Source organism: Lagenorhynchus albirostris, chromosome 21, assembly GCF_949774975.1.
Source record: "Lagenorhynchus albirostris chromosome 21, mLagAlb1.1, whole genome shotgun sequence".
NCBI lineage: Eukaryota > Metazoa > Chordata > Mammalia > Artiodactyla > Delphinidae > Lagenorhynchus > Lagenorhynchus albirostris.
The window spans coordinates 25,812,099-25,832,431 of record NC_083115.1 but is presented as its reverse complement, the minus strand read 5'-3'; the positions used below and the strand labels follow the sequence as shown (position 1 = coordinate 25,832,431).

Genomic DNA, 20,333 nt, shown 5'->3' with positions numbered 1-20,333 from the left:
TAGGCAGAGGAAATGAGCAAACTCACCTGAGTTGATTGACATGGAACATTCTGCAAACTCCTGCAGGGTTAGTGAAGGAGAGTGAATGGAAAATGAAGAGAATGATCAGAAGGAAATTATCTAGGAGAGATGGTGTGGCAACAGACTGCAAAGGGCCTTCTGTGCTTTGCAGATATCTGAGGTGCTGTTTGTTTTCCATAGAAAATGCATTTTATCTTGTGCATTTTATCTGTTGCTGTCTCCCAGTTTAAATTTATGTAAATTTGGAGTTTAACCTCTTAATGAGATTGGTAACATAAACTATTTGCTTTGCTTATGCTTCATTGGAACCTATCTCAGCTAATAATAAATGTTTGATAAAAAGCTATTAATAAATCTGCAAACTTTGGGAGATTTTAGAGTTTGATGCGAGAGTTTTAGTCAGTCACGGTTGACTGTTTTCATTTCACCTTAAGAACTGTTATTGTTGCCTTTGCAAATCGTAAGCAATCTCTTAAACCCCATGGGTTTTTATTGTGACAAATGATACATCAATAGCATATTTAAACCTTTAAAAATTCATAGCTCTCAGAAAGGAAAGAAGAAATCAGAATTATAATATTTCATATCACCCTGGAAAAAGGTAAACTCTATCAATATCTCTCACATCATAGCATTGCTGCATTTTTTTCTATTTATGCTTTAGATACTCAGGGTTTGAAGAAGCAAAGTGAACATTGCAATAAATTGACCTCCTTTTATTTGGTGAAAGACAAATGCAAGGAAAACTTTGGAAAAATTTCTTCATTAAATAAATATTTTTGTAAACTCTTTACCCTTTCCACAAGTATTTATTGGAAAACTACTGTATTTGTAGGCACACAGTTGACAAGTTCATAATCTATTAGAATAGACAGAAGAAAGACTTATTTTTTAAGTCACCCAATGAAGTAAATGCTTTATTAGACTCAGGAAAAATGATTGAGAATAAAGAGATAAAAAATTTGGAATCTTGAAAGGCTTTGAAGGCAGCTTTCCTGATGCATCTTTAATAGTAAGGTTGAGAGGAAAGAAAAGATTGAAAGTGAAGAAATAGTAAGAATCAGGCATAAAGGCATAAAGAGGGCCTGGAGGATTTGGAGGATAGAAATGTATTTGCTGAGAGTAGATGCTGATCAAAGGTAGTTCAGAGGCCTTTCATGCTAGTCCTGTGAGCACGGCCCCAATTCTGTGGGTGAGAGATTTGAGACTGCCCTGTTCTGTGTTCCTACAGGGGGGCCCCAGGGGTTTCTTTGAGGTGGAACCGAGGACAGTGGCTGAACAGCTCTGATTATCCCCGTCTGTTATTGTAGGGTTCCCTGTAAGAGTTCTTTTGAGGAAAGGATTCCAGTATAAATGAATGAATGAATAAAATCAATGACTTCTGTAGGGCATGGGGAGTCCACGAATAATTTGAAATGGAAAGTAACCCCATTAAGTTTTTGCTTTAAGTAGAACTTTATAGTAGTTTAAGGAAGTAATGGGGAAAGAGAAAAGAAACAAATCCGACAGTGTACCGACCGTATGCTTTCTCGTGTTAATCTCTTCAAGGAAGAGACAAGAGTAAGGGAGCAGGAAATCAGACAAAAATGACCCGAAACACGCCAGTTACAGGGCGTTCCACAAGTGGGGAGCGGATGGAGGCGTCATCGTGGAGATGCGGCTGGTGGCAGGGGGAAGGGACCCAAGGGTGTCATTCTGAGATACTTAGCCAGCTGTATGTAATTCCGCTGCGTTTGAGAAGGAAGTCAGGGCCGGAAACGTGAGTCTGCAAGCCGCCAGGTGTCCGGTTAGAGCAGGTGGCGCAGGGCAGCCAGTGTTTTCCAGGGAGAGAAGAGTCCGCCACGCCTGGGCCCTCCGCCCGCACCGCCGCCTCCGCGTGTAGGAGCCTCAGCTCCTGCCTCCTCCAGTCCAGGCGGCGCGGACGCTTACAAACAAGCATTAAAGCCACATTGTTGGTTCTTTGAAGCAATGACTGCCCTGTTTGCAGACTTGAATTCATTGGAAGACCTTTTGCAGGATCCGAGACGGTGCCGGGGCAGGATGGGAATGATAGAAGTTGATAACTACAGAATCCATAGTGCGAGGGCTGTACTTAACAGACCACTAGGAACCCAAGGACCTTACAGTAAATTGGCAGCCACTGCCCTGTCACAGAGCAAACTGTTAACACTGGGCTGACTCTGACCGTCTACCTTCCCTCCATCCTTTCATGGCTTACTCAGTGTTCATCATCCTGGGAGTGAACAACTGCGGGGCCGTGTGTCCATCACTTTGCTGCTTCGCCAGCCTCACCGTACTCTCATCACCTAGACTGCCTTTGAGTTTAGAGAACAAGATTCTTGTTCTTAGAATAAATCATTCTTCGCTATATTTTTATAAATTATTTGCCTTGCCCACTAGAAAGTAAACTTTTGAAAAACAGGACTTGTCTGTCTTTCATAAGAATATCCCAGGTTTTAGTCTTTTTATCTACACCTGCATTCACAGTGTTGAGATGATGTCATCTTTCTACCCCTCGGTCAGACCTCTCTCATGGGATTGAGACTTGTGTATCCAATTGCAACACCAACCATTCTGCATGGATGTCTAGTAGGCCTCGAGCTCATGTATCCAAAACTGAACTGATTTACTTTCAAAACCTGATTCTCCCAAAGTTTTTCTGCAGCTTCAGTTTTTCACACTTAGCCTTAAAACCTCACAATCATCCCCAAATCTTCCTTTTTCTTCATGGCACCCACATCTCACTGACAAGAAAATCCTATTGGCTCTACCTTCCAAATATGGCCAGGTTCTGACCACTTCCCACCACCTCTGCTGCTGACGTTCTGGTCCAGAATCTTGTCTGTTTCACTCTCTGCCAACCACATCCTCACACAGCAGCCTAGCGCTCAGGCTGAAGTCCGAGTTGGCCCGAGTCATCCTCTGTGCAGGAGCCTCGGGTGGTCCTTCATCTCACTGAGACACATGCCAAGGCCTGGACGGGATCTGCCCCTTTAAACCTGGCTCCCCTGAGCCCTCCATCCTTACCCTCTCAGACCCGTCACCCTCCCCCCAACCCAGCAGCCCACTCTAGCTCTGGGCCTTTGTCTTTGCTGTTTCCTCTCCCCCCAAGTTTTTTCCCCAGATTATCAAGTACTTCCTTCTTCTGTCTCAAGTCCTTCTTCACAGGCCACTTCCTCAGTAAGGCTTCCCCCCGACCCCATTTATGCTGCCCCCAACTCCACACCCATCGTAGAATATCCCATTCTTCTTTCCTTCTTAGATTTCTTCTCTGGCATGCATCATCTTCCAACATGGTATAGACTCAGCTCTTCATATTATATTCTCTCTTCTTCAACTGGAATGTATACTCTGCCAGGGCAGAGACTTTTGTCTATTTTGCTCATAAATAGTGGGTGCTCAGTAACTATTTGTGAATAAACTAATTTTAAATGCTGTGTTAATGTTACCATTTTCATAAGAAGATGAATCAATGTAATTTTAAGATGTGAACACTTTAAACTGTTAAATTATTCTAGAACTCATTTTAAAAGTTTCTATTTTGCTAATTTTTACCTAGCTCTTTCCATTTGGTTTGCATATTCAAAGATATTATCTGTTACCTTAAAATTACACACTGACTGAGGATGATGAGAAAAATCACGTCTTCTACAAATTAGCTAATTCTTTTGCAAGTATTATTCGTGGACCTAGCTTTTATGACACACGGTTCAGGATGTTCATATTGCAACAGACCCTTGAACGATGCAGGGGTTAGGGGCCCAGAGGACCTGGAGACTGAATCACAGCTGAACCTGAGTCACCTTTCCTACCCCCAGCCTCCCCCTGTACTGATTCCATCAGCTTTGATTCCTTTTTCAGTTCAGCTCTAACATTCTGCAAAACTTGATAGGACTTAAGATATGAAAGAAAAGACAAACATCCACTATTCAAATGTTTGCAAAATTAAGGCATATAGAATTTATTCAAATTTTAAATTATTGATATATTAAAGCTCTAATAATAATTATCATTAGCTAACGCCTTGGGTATTTGATACATATGGGGCCCTGTAAATTGTGTTCTACAAAGGCAATCATTATAAACACCTACCGTAAGAGATGGCTTTTAACACTATTTTCACTTTGAAGATAAGACACCTGTAAAGGAGGGAGGGCAAACCACTTGCCAAAGATCACAGAGCCAGAGACGCATCAGCATCTGAACACATTGCTTTCTGACATCAGGGTCTGAGCACTTAAACCTCCATATTGCACTGATTCCCTAAATATCGTGACTTTCCCCTTCGAGTGATTATGTATAACTTTCTTTTTCTTCCTTCAAAAATGAGTCTCTGAGGCATATTGAAAAGGGCATATATTGATGTGAAGGATTTAAACTTAATGAAATGCTACTGAGAAGACCAGCAGCTCTAGAGAAATGGAATCAATAAGGTATAGATAGAGATGCAGACATAGATATAGGTATATAGATAGATTTATTATAAGGAAGTGACTCACGTGATTATAGAGGCTTTCAAGTCCCAGATCTGTAGTCAGCCAGTTGGGTCCCAGGGAGGCCAATGGTGTAAATTCCAGTTTGAAGTTCAGCAGCCTTAAGACTCAGAATGAGCTGATGCTTCAATTCTAGTCTGAAGATAGGAATGAAGATGATGTCCCAGTTTGAAAGCCATCAGGCAAGATGTGTTCCATCTTAGTTTTGAGATGTTCAGCCTTTCTGACCTCTTCAGGCCTTCAGCCTGTTGGACGAGGCCCACCCCCACTGGGGAGGGCAACCTGCTCTACTCAGTCCACCTGTTCCAGTGTTCATCTCATCCAGGAGCATCCTCACAGACATACCCAGAATAATGTCGGATCAAACGTCTGGGCATCCTGTGGCCCAGTCAGGTTGACACATAAAATTAACTGCCACAGGAGGGTTCTTCTTCAGCTGTTTTACCTTAGCCTGTCTGATTTTTCCAGGTTTTGTACTGTTTAGGACACTGTATATCAACTGGCATATTTCAAGTAAAATAAAGTTGTTGTTCCATTTTATTTTACATGGAGGTGATCTTAAATATTCTTTTAGTCTTTGTGTAAATTAAATGGCACTTTAAAAGTATTTTGTGTAGCAATCATTGTGAAACTTTAATACTACAATGATATTTCCTTATTATTTTAAGCCCTCTGTGGAGGATACATCCATGGAAAGAGTGGAACAGTTCTTTCTCCTGGGTTTCCAGATTTTTACCCAAACTCTCTAAACTGTACATGGACCATTGAGGTATCTCATGGAAAGGGTAAGGATATTACATAGATTTCAAATATACAAAATAACTAGATACAAACATGGGAAGAAAGAAAAAAATATTCATGTGTGAACAAATAAGATAACTAATTTCCTCATGTATATTTTGATTGCTAATTTTGATTTTTAATAAGATTTTAGAAGAAAAATGGTCTTTAAATTATTGGTGCTTTCAAGCAGAAGTAGATTTCTTGTTTTATTCTGTATTGATCAGATGACTTGAATTTATGCTTGTGAACATAAGCTTGAAAATTAGGTGTAATGGTAAGGAAAAGAGGCATGCGTTAAATAAAATATGACTAGTGCTTAAATAAAGGGAAATAAGAAATTATCTAAGCTTCTCATTTCTATGATAAATCTAGGATACATTTTTATACTTGGCTTGTGTTCTAAGTGTACCCAGTATTATTACATATAATGAATAATTTATCTTCACATAATCCAGTGTTGATTTATGGAGTAGATTTCATTATCCTCATTTTATAAACAAGTGGAGTGAAAACCAGAAACATTTGAATTTTGTGTAAGAAATACAGTTTACAGACATTGGATTTGGGACTATAGTCTGAGTCTTTTTCGTATGAGTAAACTTGTCATTTTCAAGAAGATAATTTGGAATTTTTCTCACATAAACATTATGTAGATTTTGTCTTTCCACTTAAATTTGAGCTCAACTTAATGTTAAATTGACATGTTTTATTATATACACTATCTTACACTCCGCCATCATGAATACATGTTAAGAAAAACTTGGCCTTGAAGGAAATTAAGAATAAACAAATAATGAGCAACCAAGGTTTTGTCATCATGAAAGTAAGTATTTGTATTAAAAAGGACCTAGTCATGGTTAAATTTATTCATTATGTATAGGAATTCAGAAATAATACTTTGTGGGTATAGTTACAATGAGAACACATGCACAAGGGATCACATAAAACTATCATTTCAAAATGGTCTTTACTCACTTGTGTAAGTTTCAGTATTAGACCTCCAAGCCTAGATTTTCTAAAGGACACGTGTTTACTATAAATGGGAAAGTGATCTCGTCCTTCGCTCCTCAGGAACAAATGCTTTCCCTAAGGGGTGCAAACAGTCCATTATGACCCTCCTGCCGAGTTTTATTATGCATTTATATCTGGACCTGTTGATACAGCTGTCTCTATATCCCTGTGTCTAACCTTTATCTGTATCTGTACTTATATATGCTGAAGCATTTGTTTTTTCTGTTTATTCCTTCTTCTACCCATTCTCTGTATTTTTCTTTCAAACTTCAAAATTAAGGTTGCATTTTAAGATTTTCTTTTGATTCAAGACTTTTATGTCTCTAAGCCCAGAAGAAATTCTTTTCCCCAACTGTCAACTCTGCCAATGCCCCCCTTTACCCCCCTCTCTCCCTCTCTCTGTCTCTCTCTCATCTCTCTCTTTCTGTCTCTCTCTCTGTGTCTTTCTCATTACCTCCATCTCTCTGTCTCTCAGGGGTTCAGATGATCTTCCACACCTTCCACCTGGAGAGCTCCCACGACTACTTACTCATCACAGAGGACGGGAGTTTCTCGGAGCCAGTGGCCAGGCTCACAGGGTCGGTGCTGCCCCACACCATTAAGGCAGGTTTGTTTGGAAACTTCACCGCCCAGCTTCGGTTTATATCAGACTTTTCCATTTCCTACGAGGGCTTCAATATCACGTTTTCAGGTATGTTGGGGTCTTCTCTGGCAATACTTGTACTGTTTGTGTGAGCGAGTGTGTGTGTGTGTGTGTGTGTGTGTGTGTGTGTGTGTGTGTGTTTACACGTAAATGGCCGCCCATTGAGAAGCTCTAGTTGGGTGGAGGAGGAGTTGAGATGCAAGGGCAGCGGCCTGGCGTCCACAAGACACCATGCCTCACATTGACTGTAAATTCTCATCCCCCCAAATTTGCTAATATCACTATCTCTTCAGTCTCTCTTGTCATCAGTTCTATCAAAATCTCTGAGGAAGCTGTCCTTGTTGGGAGACATACTCAGAATCAGCTGTGGTCTGATTATTTTGAATCGTACCTTCCAGGAGATGCCATACTTGTACTGAGAACCACCTTTAGAGTGAAAAAAAGTATGAACACATGCAGTCGAGGATGAGCTTCTTGTTGACTTTAATGCCATCATACATGGCAGCAAAATTAAGAAACATTTTCACTTTTAATTATAAAACATAGATAATATTTGTGAGGGATTTATGTTGTTTCAGGCATTATTTGTATGGGTTAAATTGTTCAATTTGAATGATGCTAAGAATGGTATTAAGATATTTCTTTCTTAATTCCATGACTCCCAGCACACAGCTACAAGCTACACAGCTACAAGGAGTCTTTTGATTACAAAAGTCAGACTGCAGCTCTGAAGCTGACTCCTTTCGTAAACTCCCTAAAAAACAAGCAAGCAAACAACAGAAACAACAAAACACACTTTTCTGGGTCTTTGTAGCTCTTTGGGGCAGTTTTAAAATACTTTTAAATATTAAGACTAAACTGGCATCACTTTTTGAACATGCAGAACAATTCATTTGGTCACAACCAGTAGAAGACAATCTATAAAGCTTACACAAGGAATCGCTTTCATCAAGACTGTGTCACACACATGCTCAGACAGTCTTTTTAAAGACAAAATACACCTTTGATTGCAAAGCTGATTCCAAAGGAAACGTATTCTTTAGATATGCTAAAGGAATCATTTCTTCTGAAGGCACGTTGCCTTGAAACTGGGCTGTGAACAATTGCCAGTGACGCTAACACAATGGAGTTTATTCTTTGTGCCCAAATAAGTAACCACTTTATTATGCAATTGAAGCATTTACCCTTTTGGAGACTGTTCTGATATCTGTACAAAATCAGTATGCTGTTATATCCGGATTTTTTTCCTTGTTAGTCCAGTTTATTTCTGTCTTTTCTAGAAGGTTTATTAAAGGGTCATTTCTCAGTTATGTCTCCCAGTCAGTGTTGCCGTAGATACTAATGGAAATATGGGGGGAAAGGGCTCCTTATTCAAGTATGTTTAGGTCGAGCCGTCCACCCTCCCTGGTCTATCTTGAGTGTCCGCTACTGACTGCTCTCTCTGTACACTTACTATTCCAGCCTTCCTTCTCCATGCCTCCTATGATACTACTTTTTGGGGTTTTTTTGTTTTGTTTTTTCTTTTTGCGGTACGCGGGCCTCTCACTGTTGTGGCCTCTCCTGTGTGGAGCACAGGCTCCGGACGCGCAGGCTCAGCGGCCATGGCTCACGGGCCCAGCCGCTCCACGGCATGTGGGATCTTCCCGGACCAGGGCACGAACCCGTGTCCCCTGCATCAGCAGGCAGACTCTCAACCACTGCGCCGCCAGGGAAGCCCTGATGCTACTTTTTGAATGCCAACTTTCTGTGAATTCACATAGTTTCCTGGTCTTTCTCTTCAAAAGATGAGAATCTGGACAACTTAGTGCCTTTACAAATGTGGTTTCCTCTTCATTCAAAACCCTTCTTCAGGGACTTCCCTGGTGGCATAGTGGATAAGACTCCACGCTCCCAATGCAGGGGGCCCAAGTTTGATCCCTGGTCAGGGAACTAGATCCCACACGCGTGCTGCAACTAAGAGTTCACATGCCACAACTAAGGAGCCCGCCTGCCACAACTAAGACCCCACGCAACCAAATAAATAAATAAAATGTTAAGAAAACGAACCCTTTTTCATTCCTCACCAGGCAAAGCTGCATGCAGATCAAGCACTGCCTGTTGCTCGCAGTCGTCTCCTCTTCCTTGAGCAGAATTGTGTTCCTCCTGCCTTCCCGTAACACTGTTTATATACCAAAATTGTGTGTCTTCCAACTTTATCTTTCTATATTTGTATCCTTCATGTGTCTTGTCCCGTTGTTGCACCATCAGTGCCTGGGAAAGAGTACAGAGTGCTCATTCTTTTATTTATTTATTTTTAATTCACTGAGTGTTTGCTGAGCACCTACAAGGTACCAAGAATTATTCTAGGCCCTGGAGACACAGTAGGGAATAAAACAAAGGGCCTGCCTTCATAGAGCCTGTAATCCAGTAGGGGAGATAGTAACAGGGGATGCTATCAGAAAGAATAAAACAGTGAAGGAGTTAAAAGATACTGATGTGTAGAGAATTGCCACGGTAGGTCTATCTGATAAGCTGACGCTTGATTTCAAAGAAGTCAAAGAGCAGGCCAGGCTGCTACAGGGGACGTGGTCCTCAGAAGAAGCAAGAGCAGCAGTGGGAGTGTGCGGGCAAGTTTAAGGTTAAAGAATGAGGTCACTGTGGTCAGAGCCCGGTATTTGAGAAGGTCATATAAGTACCTTGGCTGTGAATTGTGTTATGCAAAGCCATTGGAGGGATTTGAACAGGGATGGACATGATCTGACCATTTTCAAAACTCATTCTAAGTAACATCCAACGTTAACACAGGATCTTAGGTAAGATGCTGTTACACAGTAAGCCCCACAGGAGACAGCAGAAGCTGAGGCTGCGGGGTTGGTGCTGGAGTGAAGTGGACCAGGTCAGCTGGGATCGAATGTGTCTGAAATACAGACAGGGGTCAAGGTCTTCGTCTCTGTGAATGAGGATGCCACACTTCATGTGGCAAACACGGGGACTGAAGCAGGTTTGGGAGGAAAAATATAAAATTTTGCTTTGGGAAATTGTAGGTATATATTCAAGAGGGGTTGTCAAGAGTCTTGAGTTCACAGAGAGGGTCAAGTCAGGAAAAAAATAATTGAAGTTCATCAATAAATAGACAAAATTTAAAGACGTGGGGCTGGGTAAGCTGGGAAATGAGTGTAGCTGCACAGAAAGAAGGTACTAGGTTTTGGCTGGGGCAGGACATTTTGGTGCAAAGATGAGGACTATTCAAATCATGGACTGAGAAGGTGGGACCCTGAGCTAGGAGGAGAGAAGGGATAACCCTCCAAGGAGGAAGAGGGCTTCCACTGTGTAAGTAGGAGGAGGCAAGGCTTGGTGAGTGGTCTCACAGGGGGAGGCCGCGGTGGCTCTGGTCTGGAAGCGAGCCCGCTGGCGGGTGGAGAGGGACCGGGAAGAGGTGCCGTGGAAATAGAACGTGGAGCACCTCTGAGGAGCTGGTGCCGGAGGTGCCCCACCAGGCGTGGCGGCTGTGGTCGTCGTGAGGTCATGAAAGTGGTTTTTATTTGGTGGATTGCTATGTCGCATTCTTATAATGGGGCCTGGAACACATGTCTGTGTGCTCATGGGAATGAGACTAGAGAATTGATGAAGAAAAATAGAGTAAGTTCTAAGAACAAAATCTTTGAGTCAGGGAACTTGGAATCCTGAGGGCAATACATTTTTCTTCTGCTGGATGCCTAACTGGAAACATATGCTGTGCAAATACACACTGTGTAATAGCCCATAAGTGACAATTGACACAAGAGGACCTTTATGTGACCTTGTGTGGGAGGGTGGAACTAATCCACACCTCTAATCTCACGGTGTTGGATCAGGCTTCCTATTTCAGTAGGTATTTTTCAGAGGACATCAGTCAAAATATGAAATAAAAATATACACAAAGAACCATACGATTACAGTGTTTTTCTCTATAATACAATAGATCTAGCACAAATAATAGCAACTGTTCTCTTATTTGGCAAGAGTTTTCAATTGCTTTTAAAGAAATGACAGCAAAGATGTGATTCGAGTTGAGAGTATACAGTCTATTAGGAGGAGAATGACTTCTGTCAGATGAAGATAAAGTTCCCTGGATTGTGACAGCTTTATTTTACTATTTCCTAGAAAGTCTACCATTATGTTTTGGTATGACAAATAAATATTTGTTGAGTTGAATTGAATGATATTACCTTTTTTTTTCCTTGCTGGGTCATACTAAAAATAGGTCAAATTAATGAGTATATCTCCAGAGTGGTGAGAGTAGTTTGAATATGTTAGGGATCCAGAATAGAGTTTTGACCTAAATGAAAAACGGGAGAAAGACAATGTAGAAAGCGTGGAGCTCAGATGTTGGCCAATAAGTCGGGTGAGATGAGGGAAAAACTGGAGCAGAGATTTCCTCTTCATACGGGGTTGGGATGCCAGTGATGAAACTTGTGGATGATGGGAATAGAAAAGATGGATTAAAATTGAGAAATATTGGGGGAGATGATGGTTTGGATTTAATATGTTCCTTGAGAACACAGAATCCACACTTTAGAGTCAGAACTTGAAAGATAGTAGTTGGAAATCAGAAAGCAAAGGCAGTATCTTTTCAGAGGAACTAGCACAGTTTCCCCACCACCACAGGAAAAACTTTCGTCTCCCACTCATTGCAATAATGCTCATCCTTTAATTGACGCTTTAACCTCTTTGAAGCTCTTTCCACCATTCAAACCCCTAATGGTGGCCCACTGTTTGATCCTGTTTGACTAAACACTGGGCATTACACGCTGAGAACACAGCAAGAAGGATCAACAACACACTGAATGATGGCCCATGAGACCCATGACAACCAGAGTACAGTTGTACCCATATATAGAGATTTGAAAGAGTTGGTACTAAAGAATGAGACAAATACAAAATGCTGTTATTAGTACTGTTACTTTGGACATTTAATCCCCAAATGCAGCAATACACCAGACATTATTCTTTTTTTTTTTTTTAACTAAATTTAGCACTTTCTTCCTGGGTAGTTTACAGAAATTTCTAGCAGGATCCAGAATATTTTTCATTACGCATCAATAAAACATGGTTTATAAATTGAAAAATAGATGGGAAAAGGTTTTGCTATTCCATACTGAGGTGTATTTTAGGGGTGAAATTGGTTATGATAATCTTTCCGCCCTGTGAAAAAACCCTGTGATACTGCTTTTAGTTTGTTCTCCATTGGGTCTTGTTTATCCAAAGCACATTTAAGAGGACAGTAACTGATTTTAGCAATTAGGCGTATCACTAAAATAATTTCATACTGTTAAAGTGACAGTTTTGAGTGGATCATGTTATTATAATGTTATACATTTATTTTTAAAAATACTATATTCCATTTGTCATGAGAAAACTCACAGTACAAAGGAAGACAACCCATATGACAGTTACAGCAGAGCCTGGGGGGGGGAAATATATATATATATATGTTTATTTTTTAAGTAATGGCACCTTTTTATTCTTGCTAAATAATTTTTGAGTATTTAGCCGGGTTCCCACGAATGCACTCTGTCTCTTCATGTCTCAGAATATGACCTCGAGCCTTGTGACGATCCTGGCGTCCCTGCCTTCAGCAGGAGAATCGGTTTTCACTTCGGAGTTGGAGACTCTCTGACGTTTTCGTGCTTCCCAGGTTATCGCTTAGAAGGCGCAACCAAGCTCACGTGCCTGGGCGGGGGTCGTCGTGTATGGAGCGCATCTCTGCCAAGGTGTGTGGGTAGGTGGTCACGTGCTTTCATTTCATTCCCCCGGGGGGCAGGGCGGTGCGGTCAGCGGTCAGCGTGCAGGAACCTGCCGGCAAGGGAGGACAGGAGGCCGGCACTGGGCGGGCGCTCCGCTCCCCGGGGAAGCGGAGGAGGGGCCTCTCTGGGCTGTGGTTACCTCATCGGTGAAGCCAGCCCCTTTCAGCCCCAAGACGCCCTGGCTGAAGAGGAGTGAAAGAGAAGCATGTGTCAAGCATATTTATGGAGAAGAAAAAAAAATATGTATACACACACACACACACACACACACACACACACACACACACACACACTATACCTGGGACAAAAGACAAAATAAAAGCTAGAAGCCATGCTGTATTAACACAACCTTTGACAATTCTGTTGCTTAAAAGCAGTGGTATCACCTGGTATAATGATGGGGACAATTTAAAATACTCGTTTTGTTGTTTTTTTACACTTTAACTCTGATTAGATGATCGTGCATACTCTCGCAAAGTGGGCGTTGTAGACATTTTAATGCTGAATTAGCTTTTTCACAGTGTTCTTGAAGAATTCAAGAGGTCATTACAGAGAGTAATAGGAATCTTTTATTTAGGTACTTGAAACTAGACACTGTGCTAAGACGGAATTAAGATGCCCATTCAGTGGGGTATATTTATTGTTAATCTGAACCTGTGCTGCTGTAGGGAGTTCCTCAAATCGTGGTGGCTCAGTTTAACTATGGAATCTTGGCCGCAGGTCTAGAGGGTCTGGTCATCAGCCCCAGAGGCAATATCTGGTAACTGTCACTTGGCCACGTTGCTCAGCATGTAAAGGGCGTACAAGCTGTCCTTTAAAGTCACAGAAACTGGCTAATGTAGCATTATGACATTTGTCTAGTGATGAACCATGGACCCCCTTAATTGTGAGCCTTCTGAGTCCTTGAGGCACCTGTGATCTTACCAGCTGATAAACTAGAGGCAGGTGGGAAAGTTGTGAAAATAAGATTTCATAACCCATAAAAATGCTAAGTTGTTAACTTAGTAAACCAGATTTTTCTAATGCACAGAATCTCTTCAGTTATTTAGGAATATTATGTGGTTCAAAAGTTAATATACTGTCTTTTTGTGTTCCAGTGTGCCATAGATAGTAGGATAGTGAGGACTTCATTATAGAAAAATTACACAGGTGAACACGAATCAAATCATCTTTATCTCTTGCCAGGGCACATATCTGATCTTTCTATGATGTGGTTTTCTCCTAAAACAGTAGTTCTCACTTTTTTTTTTTTTAGTTATGATTTTTATTTGAGATTTGGATGCCAATTTTGAACACTATCTCAAGAAAAAAAGATACAATATTTTCTAGATGATCCTAGATGTTCCCAGAGTTGCCTAGAATCCATATGCCCCAAATTGGAAATTACTGAGCAAGATAGTTTAAAATCTGGGGGAAAAACTCCCAGTTCGATGAAGTCAAAGCCTTAATCCACATATGTAACATTGTCTATTGATTATAATATTCCATTTGCATTATTCTATTATTTTGTCTAGATTCATTATCTTTACACTCTTAGTCTTGTTATTTGGGGTTTTACACTGTTGCCTAAAGTATAAAATGAGGAGTAACTGGGGTTGAAATAATGTTTATTGAGCACTGATTCTAGACCAGCACTGCTCTGAGCTCTCTCCATGTGTTATCTTATTTAATCCCCCAGACACCTCTGTGAAGTAAGCACTATTATTGTCAGTTCCATTCTACAGATGGGAACACTGAGGCACAAAGAACTTAAGGCCTTTGCCCACCGGCACACAGCCAGCAAGATTCCAACACAGGGCACCTAAAACCAGGCCTTTCAGCCCTGCTTTGCACTGAGAGAATGGCCTGGCGGGGCCGTTCTGTATTTCACCTCTTTTATTTCACCTCTTGTATTTTACCTACTGCTTCCTGACTCTCCTTCCAGCCATCTGGCCACAAGAGACCTTTAAATAAACATGTTAGTAAGGCACTAAAATCCACCAGGTGACCCACGTGGCACCTGGGAGTTCTCATTTCTCCCTTTCTCTCATTCTCCACATCGGATTAGTTGCTAGTTCTGAAGATTCTGCCTCTCCCCAGCTCTCCAGGGAGGCTCCCCGCCCATCCTCTCTGCCCAGCCTTGCAAAGGCTCTCAGCTTCACATCCCGAAGATGCTCCCCACCTCCAGGACAGCGCCAACCACTGTTGCCGCAGCCCCCAGAGGGATCTGTCCGAATTCAGAACCTCACAAAATCATCCCCCTTAACAGAACCCATGAATCAGCTCCCATAATGTGCAGAACAAACCCTCCACTCGCCGGGGACGCAGGCCCCTTATTCACTGGCCAGACTCTCCGACGTCTTGCCCAGCTCACTCGACCTGAAACTGCCCTGGTTCTCTCTTATGCTCAAGCCTCTCCCTACACTGCTCCCTCATTTGCAACGTGCACCCCCTTTTCTGCCAGGCTGACTTTCTCATTTTGGAACTCACCTCCCATGTAAACTCTTTCTACCCGCTTACCCACCGGCTGGAGAGGGACCCTCCAGGATAACCACTGTACTCCAGTAAACTTGTCTTCCTATTTCTGTCTCTCCCGTTAGGCTGACCTTGCCTTACAGTGGAGGCTGCCTTAGCCCTAAATCCAGCTCTGTGCCTTATTCAATACATGTTTGTCAAACAAATAAACATTATTTCTGTTGGAAGCTCCTATCTTGATCTCAAAGTTTGATTCATTAGGACGCTGTGTCTGTCTTTCTTCCTGTAAAACCATAGAAATAAGAATAATCTATCCCTAGACCAAAGTTGCAAATCCAATCCAAAGATCACAGGTGACCCTGGAGGAGTGCCAAGTGGAATGCTCCTTTCCCTTTTTCTAATAAACATCTGGTGGTAAATAGAAGTTCTAGTGAACACCTGGGCTGAGAAGCGGCCCTGTGAGATGAGGGGCATTGCAAAGCCTCGGTAGTATTTAGGGGGGTAAGTTCTTCAGCAACAGAATTGGAATCCAGATTAGCATGATGAGTAGGCAGATGGAGAGAGTATAGATTTTCATCTACTGTGTTACTATCAAATAGTAAATTAATATCCCCAATAAAATATTTATTGATATTGAATATTTATTATTGCTTACAAATAATATGGTTAGTGCTATGGATGTGGACTTCCAGCTTCCAGAGCTGTGAGAAATAAATGTTACTCTTTTTCTTTTTTTTTTTTTGCGGTACGCGGGCCTCTCACTGTTGTGGCCTCTCCTGTGTGGAGCACAGGCTCCGGACGTGCAGGCTCAGCAGCCATGGCTCACGGGCCCAGCCGCTTCGCGGCATGTGGGATCTTCCCGGACCGGGGCACGAACCCGTGTTCCCTGCATCGGCAGGCGGACTCTCAACCACTGCGCCACCAGGGAAGCCCTAAATGTTATTCTTTAAGCCTCTTGTCTGTGTTCTGTTACATCACCCAGAGCTGCTAAGACCATCTCATGGGTTGATGCTTTTGTACAGAAGAATTAACTGAAAAATCAATTGACTCCTTTCTATTTTGTTCATTTAATTTTAATAAGTTCCATTACAAAACTCTCAATGACAATTCAATTTTAATTACAGTTTCAGGAGGTTCTTTATAAAAAAGAGCAAATGATTCATTTTAAGGGAAATTATATTCATTCATCTTAAAATCACTTCAAATGGATTATGGGAAGAACTGAAACTTGATCCATTTAATTGCTCTAGGCATGGAGATTTGCAATGGATGTCTGAAATCAAGTTCAAAGAATTTCTGAGATTCTGATGATTTACATTTTGTAATTTTCTGAGCACCTGCTTTTTACCGTTTGTTGTATTTCACTTAGTTTTCTCCTGTGGGACAGCGTCTCAGGCTTCAGTGCACCTTCCTCAGTCTTCTTGACACGTTTCAGTTCTTGCATTTGGAAATGTGTTGCATTCGTCTTTGTGCACTAGTTGATTTAATTCGAAAAATAAATTTAAGTCAGTGGCCTGCCTCAGAAACAGGATCCCAATGCAGGCATTCCTGTTCCACGGCAGGACATTCTGTGAGACATTGAATTAAGACGTTCGGAAGGTGTGTTTCCCACAACAGCCTCATGTTCCTACTCTTTTGGAGTCATACCTTCATACATGTTCCTCGTGGGTTACTTAACATCTATAAATGTAATTAATTATCACTATTGTATTTTGACAAACATAGTGTGGTTATTACCAGACCAGCTGGAGTTCAGATCACAGCTCCACCAACGCCCCACTCCATGTGATCTTGAGCAAGTTAATTATTAACCTGACACTATCTCAGTTTCTTCATCTGTAAAATGGATTTAGTGTTGATACTGACCTCATGGAATTGTTATATTTATTCAATGATATAATAGTTATAAAAATGCACTCTGTGCAAGTGACAAATAGACCAAAAGAAAAACAGATGGCTGTACCCAGCTGGACAAAGTGTTAGTACATTTTATAGGCTCTACAATTACTTGTTTGATGATCTTCCAGTGTGTTCCTCTGGACTGGGAATTCTAGAATTTGTTGACATGTCCATTTTCACACTACAACACTCTGTGTTTTCCTTTAAAGTGTTTAGGATTCACTGTTTTCTTTTAGTGCATCTCCTCTTTTGCAAACAGATGTTTATCAGGACACCTCTGTGCTCCAAACCCTCCAGGGACCCTGGTTCAGTGACACCCATACACCCACTGCCATCTGGTTCAGTCTCTCTTTACAGCCAGATCCCCTAAGTCCTCTCAAATGTTCCCCTGCTTTGTCGCGTCCGTAAGGCCACCTGAACACCCACGTGTCTCACACCTGAGACTTTGCCATGTGCCATAGCTCCAGGTCCCCGACCCGCGTTTCTCACCAGACCTTTGATGCTGCCAGCCTGCTATGGAACCAAGTCAGAATGAACCAAGACCCTCAAGACCAAATGGCTAATCACGTTCAACCTGTAAAAGGTCATATTTTCTTATTGGTCTTCACATAAAATCAGAAAACAACTCCAGGAGCAGCCACCCATGTTCATCGGAATAGCGTCAAACACAAATAATTGCCTAAAACCGAGGAAAGTAACAATTTAAAAAAATAAAAGTAATTACATGATGATCTACATGAAAATCTTTGAAGAATATAAAGTGATACAGATATAAATCAAATAGTAATAATGCATATTATATGTCTATGTTAAATAAAACACTATAGTAAAATAGGCTTTTTAAATTGATGTTTGTATACCAGGTTTGTATGCTCTACAAGCAATTTCATATTCTTGGAGAAAAATTTGAATAAATACTATCTTTTAAGTCCTGTACTGTACATTCTAGAATAATGAATTCTGACCTTCCACTTCTAAGTGCACGTGCCATGTATGTGTACGTTCACTCACAGATGTTTCATGAGTAAATTAATTGTTATTGCTTATTCACTTAGGAACTTGACTTGCATCTCAGGTTATGAGCACTAGTTGCCCTGACGCTAGTGGAGGTTTTGTGTTCAAGAGGCGAGTATAAAGTGAGCGGAGACGTGCCGGCAAGGCGGCTGGCCCTTTTCCACGTCTTTCTACCAGTTACAGCAACGGCCTTGTTCCTCTGCCAAGAATTACTGGTTACGACTGGCCAGTTAATCTCCCACACTCATTACTTCGATGTAGTGTAGACTTGCACTTAATCAGCACCACTTATTATATATCTGCTTTAGAAAAAAATCCCAGAATCCAAATCTTCACAAAAAGACATGTAAAATTACATCTTTAGATTTGATAAATTTTTTCTCCCTGGCTACCCAAATGCTAAAGCCTTCTTTCTAGTCCTACCTTTTCGTTGTATTATGAGAAATAAATGGTTAATATCCTAAATGCTAATGTGAAAACAAATATAACCTCAGTTAATTGGTAACTTAACTTTTATCCTATCTGGATAAAATTTTTAAAAGTATACTGTCTTCTACAACAAAATTTTGCTCTGCTAGTTTCATTACCAATAATTATGAATAATATTATGAACTTTTAACTATAAAGTATATCCATCATTAATTAGCATTTTTTAAAAGTCCACAATTCTTTTCCTAAGCTAAGCACTTAGAGGTTATATCAAATCAATAATGAGTCTGTACTAGTGGTGTGACCTTGGGAAAAATGACTTTTGAGCTAGTCTGTGCTTCAGTTTCCTTATCTGTGAAACGGGGTTTATTACCTCATCACATAAGGTTATTGTGAGGGTTAAATGATTTAATGTAACTGAAGAACTTAGAAAAATGTGTGACATATACCATTTACACAACTGCCTTATTGTGATAGACTGAGTCTACATTTAAAAAAGGATACTCCTGAGCCTGGAAAATTCTCTGTGTGGCAAGTCTGTCAAGGAGAAGAAGGGAATAGAAACAAAGTGTTGTGAAGACCCAAAGAAAGGAATTCCGTCCATAAGAAGAACAAGAGAACACACCTGCCGGACGTAGGAGCAGAGCCTCCAGACAACAGAGAGAGAGGTGTAGGCTCCCCTGCCTCAGGGAGGGGAAAGCACGCCCTTCCCAGGATCACAGGGCTGGAGCCCATCGGAGTGGGTCTCCTTGGCTTTGCCTTCCTCGTGGGACAGCCCCCTGAAGACACACAGGGACTTCTTGCAGGCAGTTTTCACAGTTACCTCAGAGTGGCAAAGCTCTCATGCCACATTTTGGGTTCAAGGTGTGTGCACTCAGCACTGTGTTGAGCTAATTACCCTGGGTGTCCTTCAACCCCCCCTCCGGCCCCTTGACCTCATTCAGTCAAGAAACAAGACCACTCATCTCCTGATGGCCAGAGGGGGGCCCAGGGCCCGTATTAGCCCTTTTACCTCCTGCCCACCTCAAAGCATGTCTGACGCAAGGCTGCCCACACCTCACAGTGGATGTCCAGTGAACACAGTGCACGATGGACCTCATGCAGTCATATATGCAGTAAACCCAAACCCACACAATCAGTTACAGTAGCCATAAAAAGTATCCCTTCCAAAGTATTCCTTAGACTAAAAATGGTCTAGTTGCCACTCTATCAGTATTTATTACGTCTTTAATTGCAAGAGATGTTTTTTCAAACTTACAAAGTGATAGATAGAAGGACATAAATTTGATTTTTGAATGATTTCCTTTATTGATCACTGTCCAATTCAATTCTAAATAAAAATTCTTAGTGCTTGTGATAGGTTCCATATTCTGGTTATCAGAATTCTATGAGTTTCTTCTTTTATTCTCTTTGCGTCCAATATCTTTAACGAGTTTGAACCCCTTGCTGTTTGATACACAGAGCAGCCAAAGGGGGACCTTCTGATTTGCTGTTTCAGTGTTCTTTTCACTTATTTTGGCTTTTATGTTAAAATCACCATTTCTTCAGGAAAGAAAAATGGTATAAGAATATGCAACAAAGCCCATGAATGATTACGCGTTTCTCAAAGAGATTACTTGCCCAAAATGCTTGTTGAATTTAAGAGATGAAGCCATACATCGTCAGTCTCAGAATTGCTGAGAATCACCAGATTCTTGACATGAAAGGACATCCACGTCCCAGCCTGAGCAAAAATGAAAGTCCAAACACAGCCTGAGAGACACACCACTTGCCTTTCTCACCATAAAAATGTTTCTTAAAAAGTATTAAAATTACACAAAT

General features: G+C 41.3%; 1 protein-coding gene across 1 annotated transcript in view; it reads left to right on the top strand.

Moving 5' to 3' along the window:
* Positions 1 to 20,333, top strand: part of CSMD1 (CUB and Sushi multiple domains 1) — a 1,400,820-nt gene that overhangs the window by 1,102,963 nt on the left and 277,524 nt on the right. Inside the window, exons 19-21 of the mRNA XM_060136411.1 lie at positions 5,183 to 5,299; positions 6,784 to 6,999; positions 12,503 to 12,691. Coding sequence (XP_059992394.1) covers positions 5,183 to 5,299; positions 6,784 to 6,999; positions 12,503 to 12,691 — 522 coding nt within the window. The remainder of the gene's footprint in view (positions 1 to 5,182; positions 5,300 to 6,783; positions 7,000 to 12,502; positions 12,692 to 20,333) is intronic.